Below are 7193 nucleotides of genomic sequence, written 5' to 3'. Positions count from 1 at the left end.
TTTATCACATCCCACATTTTAAGTCAGTGCAGCTGTAGCTCGCAGGTAGGCCATGTGATCGATTTCAGTCCGTGCATCGTACAGAGAGGGAACGCATTTTGGCTGAAATTAATTTAATTTAACAGTCGTAGCGGTTTCCAGTGTTCCCCAGGCTAACATTCACATGTTGCTGCACATGAAGATATAAGAGTACGTGAAAGTAACTGCTCTTCGAAGGCCCGAGGTAGTACAATTTCTTACGTAACAGGGACACCTCGTGGCCGACGTGTGCATCGCTGTCATATGCTGTTTCAATTCATAGGAGGATTTTCTTGAATTATATATTAATCTCCACCAAGGACATTATGTTTTTAGTCCATTTGTATTTGTATTTGAAGGGAGCAGGATACCTCAAAAACTTCGTTTAATTATTTTTCTTTTTTGTATTGAAATTACATACTGTGGCAGTTACAGTTTATATTACAGACAGAAGAATTATAAGGAAAAAGGGGAAACTGCATGAAAAATAAATAGACATTTACACACACAGAGATACAAACATATACAGAGATATACGGTTCAAGAGATTTCTATGAACATTGGTGGTAAGTTATACAGGGTTGTTGAATTGCATTTCCCCGTTTAGTTACACATTACATTTTGAGATTATTCAAATTACTTAAATGTACCATACTAATGTATGTTACAGCATACTGTGGTAAGATATATACTTATATTTTAGGAGGAATTATTCCACATTGTTAATTTAGAGTTACATAATTATGTTTTATTAATGCATACAATACTTATTCCAATAAGATTTATAGCATTTTAACTATTATTTTACTCATATATTTACATGTGTAACATTTAAGTTGCCATTTCATGTCCCCTTAGCTTCAGAACCTAATTGTAGTTCCTACCTGTCATTGTTTTGAGGGGGACAGATGTGAGTGTAACAGACTCACAGTAGTCTGCTGTGAACCCTGAGACAGTGAAGTTGCTTATTGGTGTTGATTTATAGAAGATTATTCAAAGTGAAGTTGTAGACCTCTTATTTCCCACATGGCAGAAGGACTGGAGGCCGCTACCAACCAGGAAAGTAGGATTACATTTTCATAAATTGACTGAAATACCTAAAGTGAATATTAAAAAGGGTACTGAATTATGAATGTTATCATTAGCGTGGTTGTTTCAAACGGCTGTTAATTGGGCAATAAAGACTTGAAGGGAGGAAGGTCATTTGTAATCATTAAATGATGAAGAACAAAGGATTTAACTATGGGTATATGAGTAGAAGGGAGAAGGGAAGGATATATTATAAAAGATTAATATTAGAAATACAGTCAAAATAAAGGAAACGTGCACAATCAAGACAGCAGGTGTTATGTCACAGTGCTGACACTAGAGGGCGGCATCGCTTTATGGTAAGGGACTATATCTTTGTTTCATTTAGTTGTAGAGATGAGTGCGCTTCATTATGACTAGGATAAGGGTCAAGTTTGATTCAACAGTGAGTAACCAAAGACCAGACTGATAACTGTTGTTACTGCATGTACACAGTCCACATAAAAAGTTACTTGCATTGCATTAATTATTTATACATTTAATGTTAAATAATGAAATGGCTATTCATCCAATCATAATGTTTTAAATAGTTTAACACATGTACATTTAAATGTTAGATGTTCATGCTGGGATGTGTTCTACAACTGCTCTCATTAAATGAAGGGACACTCAGTTCACTCAAATATCCCCCTTTTTTCTTGCTTAATGTAATAGTCGCCTATATAAATGAATAATGATAAATAATATTAATAGCTACCATAGAAAACACATTGTACAGATTATGTTTGAGGGTAAAATAAATATAGAAATAGCAGATTTGTGTTGATATTGGAGGGTGTTTGCTCTGCTGTAAATCTGCCTTTTCCACTTCAACAATGGTAATAACACAGTGTCCGTGTACAAATATGTAGACACTAGTGCTAGAATACACACTATACTTATACTGTATTAATAGTAGATGCTTTTCACCAAGAGGCATGTCTGTGTGGTGGGTGCTGACCATGGTGCTGATCTGGACCGGCATTGGAAATAGCAGCTGCCATGAATTACCTGCACCCTGTGTAGACTCACAATGCTGATTCCTTTTCACACATTAGCATGTTTTTTTTGTCACTGCGTAGTTTGGAGTTAGGGCGGGAAAACAGAAACTAGAGAATATTTCACCGCGTTTATTGCTCTTATGTTTGAATATTCGCGCTTTCACGCTTGTATTAATAAGGTCTGCCGGTGACGTCGAAGATAAAGACCCCGCTGCTGTATCTCGGCTACACGACTTGGCTTCTCCCTGTTTCCCCGCCACACCGTCCCCAGTTGCTCCAGCCCACCGATGCTGCTGACACACACTCCTCCTCCGGGCGGTGAGCGGGGCTTGAGCACAGGGGCTTGAGTGACACATGCTGCGGTAGTCTCCCCGCTGTATGGCCGTGGATTAGCTATATGCTAATATCGATAGGAGAGAGGAGCCAGCGGAGGCTTCCCGAGTCTGAACAGGCTCCTTTGCAGCCATGGCTGAAGGTGGAGAAGGAGAGGATGAAATCCAGTTCCTCAGAACTGTAAGTACCTTTCCTTCCGCTTGTACTTGAAGCGCTGCTTTGGTGACTGTGGACATATGTGTAGCTCGTTTTCGTGGTACGTGTGATATTATTACTGTCAATTGCCTGTCACTTGGCTTTCCTCCCAGATGCGATTGTATCCAGTAGCCTTTGATAACCCTCTGCCTTCTTGCAGATGTTAGAGGCGGTGATAGTGCTCTATTGTTTTGCGCATCGCTCTCTGACAGCTATTGTCTTTTCTGCAGTCTCCGTCTTAAAGAAGTTGACAGCACTATGTCCCATGTAAAACTTATATATGCACCTTGCTGCACCTTTCACTATGTCACAATTGTCTACGATTTGACAGGTTGTCGGTACAAACGCTGTGATTTAACTTAGGGTTTAAATAACTCGCATAATTCAAAGGCGTGTTTTTGTAGCATCACTTACATCTCTTGAAAGATAAATGGAGTTCTGAACCAGTGTGCAAGCTGAGTTATGATGTATTCAAACGTGGTAACCTGGCAGTGAAAGCACCCCAGGGTGCCTGTGCAACTGCAAAGGTCTATGCAAATAGGACAACATTTTGTTATAAAATACAGTATTGCTGCACAGGAGACAGGTTACTAATCTTACCTGTTGGACATCAAGTCAGTGTAGAACGACAGTATTATAAAAAGAGGCTATAATTTAGTATTAAACAGGCTGTAGCCTGTTTGCTCTTCTTGGCTCTAGCATTGCACTACAGTGAACATGTTTGCAACTTATTAAAAATGCATTTCTCAAGCTGAAAATGAGTGTTTGTGGTTTGGAAGGTGCTCGGCTGTACAGAGATGCTGTACTCTTTACACTGTTGACAAAGATAGATGATGACATGATCTGGTCATCTATGGTGAAATGCATTGAGAGGCATATCATATCTGAAAATACATGCTCATCTAGGACAGATGAAGGAGCAGAGCGCTGGAGGTCTTCCAGAAAGACCCAGAGACAGTAGGAGGTGTTTGGTTGCATATTTCACTTGCACTGCTGCTTGTGGTTTCCCTTTATTAAGCTGCCCACAGATGCGAAACCTGCTGTTTTGGTTGAAGTTTCAAAACACATATTACAAGGCAATGTCTCTTAGTAATCTCCTAGTAATCAACCATATTTTACCCAGCTAATATGTGCCAATAACACGCTACAGGAAGTGTAAGCAGACAGAGGCTTCATAACACTACCTTAAGGTAACAAATAAAGAACATGTAAGTGATGGATTCTTGACGAAGGCAATGTTTTGGCTCTGAAAGGCTTACATATCCCCAGGAATAGCAGTGATCTTTAAAATGTCCCTTCCTTTCACTCAGAAAACGCCGATACTTCCTCATTTGTCCCGCAGTCCCCCCAACCTTTTAACCACAGCACTTAGAGGTCACCACATCAGCATGCCTGCCGCTCCAAAAGAAGAGCTGACATTTCAGCGCCACTTCTCCTCTTTTCTCAGTTTAAATTTAAATGCCCCCAATGCACAATCAGATTTATTAAGAGTTGTATATTCAATCATTTTTGCTTGCATGGCTTGGTTTTGATCCCATTTGTTGGATTCACAGGGAGCATTTCCCCCCCAGATGTAACCCGTGGAGAAGAATTGAGATGACATTGACGAAAGGAATCGGCTGTTGCTTTAAAAAAAGGGCTTAGCAGCAGCTTGTTGCATCCCTCCACACAAGGAAGCAGCTGACAGGCTGCATGGTGTTGGGATGCGGGGCGCATTGAGCGGGCTTGGTGTTTGAGTGTAAAAGCGTCTGTGTGTATTTGTGTGTGTGTGCGTGTGTGTGTGTGTGTGGAATGCAAATGCGGAGCTGGAGCTGTGTGGTGCAGTCAGGCTGCACCAGACGTGCCACAGCAGAGCAGAGTGCAGAAATTATTCATCAGTCCCAGCAAGGCACTGCTGAACTACTCAGTGTAGAGGAACAGGACAGATATGCACACAAGTATATACATGCACACAGAGACATACATTTATCTACATGACTTGAGTCAGTCCTGCAGAAACAAATGCTCAGTTGGATGCACATATGCCTATTCAAAAACATACATGCATATGCACACGCAATGGCTCTAAACTTGCTTTTACATCGGTGGCACTCAGAGGGAACAGTCTGTGAGGGTATGTGGAGGCTATATATTTCTTGCCGGCATCCAAATGTTGCTTGTTATTGGAGTCAAGGAGCTTGATAAAGCAGTTTCACAAACTGCCTTTTCTCCAACAGCACAAAGTAATTTCCCTGGAGTGGTAGCAGAAATTACCCCTGCCGGACTGCTGCCTATAAAGCCAACTCAGTGGGAGGAGAGGAAGGGAGGAGAGGGGAAGAGCGAGGGTATCTCTGCCATGGCTAATTTGATGTTACAGAATGAGGAACAGTGCTGATTGTGAGCCAGGAGTCAGAGAAAATCTTTCCCCAAACTGCTGTTTAATGTCAGAGGGGGCAAATGGGGCTGCACCGACTCTTTAATAAGGCTGCACATTCCACAGGAACTTTATTAGTCCTGTTTGGAAATTGGATTAGTCCTCAGATGCACAAGCTCTAGCAGCACTGGCTTCATTATAAGCAGTATGGTGAATAAAATATCAGCTTATGGTTACAGAGCTCAGGCTGCTCATTATGTAAGAGTAGTTTTCTAAATGAATTGCTTGCCTACTGTGAGTTGTGTCATTAGAGCAGAAGAGGGAATCGTAACAAACTTTTGTTCTCGTTTCACTCCGCTATTTATTAAACTTGTATAAGCATCCCGACAGAAGGCCGCTTAAAAGTAAAAACACGGTACAGCATGGGGTGTGACTATCCATACACAGGCACACGCTGCACAGCTTCTCTCTTGTGAGGATCCCTGCGAGGCAAATATCAGATTCTGGGGATCTATTAGCAGTACGAGTGGGAGTAGCGACTTTGAAAAGGCCACACTAGGGCTGTGACTAATGCACTGTGGCAGCGCTGGACTTGTTTATGTGAAGGCTGAAGTCTCACTTTTGCATCCAGGCGATGACTGTCAATGCGGCAACACAGAAGTAATGCAATGAGCCAAATCGACAGACCAAAACATTAAGCAAATCAGAGAAAAACTTAAGGCCGTAAAGCAGTAACGTGTTAATTTTAGCTGTGCAATGTGCCCGTGACAACAGTGCCAGATCTTGCTGCCTCCTCACACTGTGAACACCCTGCTGGGTGTCTCTTCCTTGTTCTTTAGTTGCTGTTGCTCTTTTTTTTTTTTTTTTGCTCTTCTCTTCCTTTCAACATATTTTGTATTTTTACTTTTTCCCGCTTTTCACTTTTATCTCTCACCTCCCTGTGGCTCTTGTTCTTCTCACGTCCGTTGTGATCTATTGTTTCTTCGCTTGTTGTGCATCACGGCATATGGATACACATAGTACTAGCACATGCCAATGTGTATCCATATGCTGTGATGCACATTTTCTGGAGGATGTTGCCTCCAGTTGGAAATGGTGATGTGAGGGTGGAGGCTGTATCTGACAGCTCCACGCTGGCACAGAGGCAACCAAAGGTGCCCTTGATCTGCGGTGTGCGTTCAGAGATGCACTGTTCTTACTATAAAACTGAAGCATCTTTAGTTGGGGCACATCACTGAAGCAGCTCGTGAAGAACACGTTTTCCTAGTTATCGCTGACTTTTTTTCTCCAGTGTGTCCTATATCGAAGTTGATACTTGTTTGAGCAGGATTTTAGAGCTTCAAGTCTACCGGCTTCATATTTTTGCTCCCCTAGTTACTCTGTCACTTGCCCTGTGTATAATTATTAGAGATCACCATGAAATTATTCCCACTGATGGGAATTCAGTTTGGCAAATCATTGCATTCTACTTGACGCTAAGGAGGAGAGCTTTAATGTTATTATGATGAGGTCTGCTGTCATTTCATGGTTGAATTCAAAAAAGTAATAGCTCAGTTTCAATAGCAACGGCAAGGCTTTTTGAGCATAATGGTGCAGATTTGAGCGCAGAGATTCACTCCGAAATAACTTTGTGAAGAAGTTCTTGTTTTCCTGCTAATTGTTACAGGGAATATTTTTTTGGCTGCGTGAAAATGCTCTGACTTTCCTTATTTCTCATTTATTTATTTATGACGTATTGTCTTGGGCAAGTGGGAAGCCATTGATTTATAGTGGTTCTTTTCCTGCAACGAGTTGCATTTAAACCACTCAGAATGCTACGTTATATCATGTATAAGGCACAGTATTGGTCAAATGCATGCTCTTTTTATGCACTACACTTCCATATCCCTACTGCAGTATATCGATTTCCCTCAAATCTCACATTAAAATCTCCTGAGACTCATTAAAAAAAATTTAACTTGCAGAAAAGTAAGTTGGTGTAAGGTTTAGTGTGGAAGTGTTGTTCAGCAGAAGGCTTTTTCTCTGTGTTGCGTGATGAAGATGGACAGATAAGATAGGCCAGTGATGTAGAGGGAATTAAGCCAGCAGGCCTGCCCAGAGACAACCCAGTGTAAAGCTGCTGTAATGAGCTATTGATCGTGCCACCAAATGAAGAAATTTCCTCAGTAATGTCCGTCGCATGCAGTAAGCAGGCCTGATTGATCTGGTGTTTTGTACCATGAATA

At 41.4% G+C, this 7193-nt stretch overlaps 1 protein-coding gene across 1 annotated transcript in view; it reads left to right on the top strand.

Annotated features, from left to right (window-relative positions):
- The first annotated feature begins 1054 nt into the window (after positions 1 to 1054).
- The window catches only part of LOC115027778 (ryanodine receptor 3), a 110059-nt gene continuing 103920 nt past the window's right edge, over positions 1055 to 7193 (top strand). The window contains exons 1-2 of the mRNA XM_029461266.1: positions 1055 to 1081; positions 2267 to 2600. Of these exons, the coding sequence (XP_029317126.1) occupies positions 2553 to 2600 (48 nt within the window). The 5' untranslated portion in view covers positions 1055 to 1081; positions 2267 to 2552. The remainder of the gene's footprint in view (positions 1082 to 2266; positions 2601 to 7193) is intronic.

This window comes from Cottoperca gobio, chromosome 22 (assembly GCF_900634415.1).
Source record: "Cottoperca gobio chromosome 22, fCotGob3.1, whole genome shotgun sequence".
Classification (NCBI taxonomy): Eukaryota; Metazoa; Chordata; class Actinopteri; order Perciformes; family Bovichtidae; genus Cottoperca; species Cottoperca gobio.
This window is presented reverse-complemented; position numbering and strand designations above follow the sequence as displayed.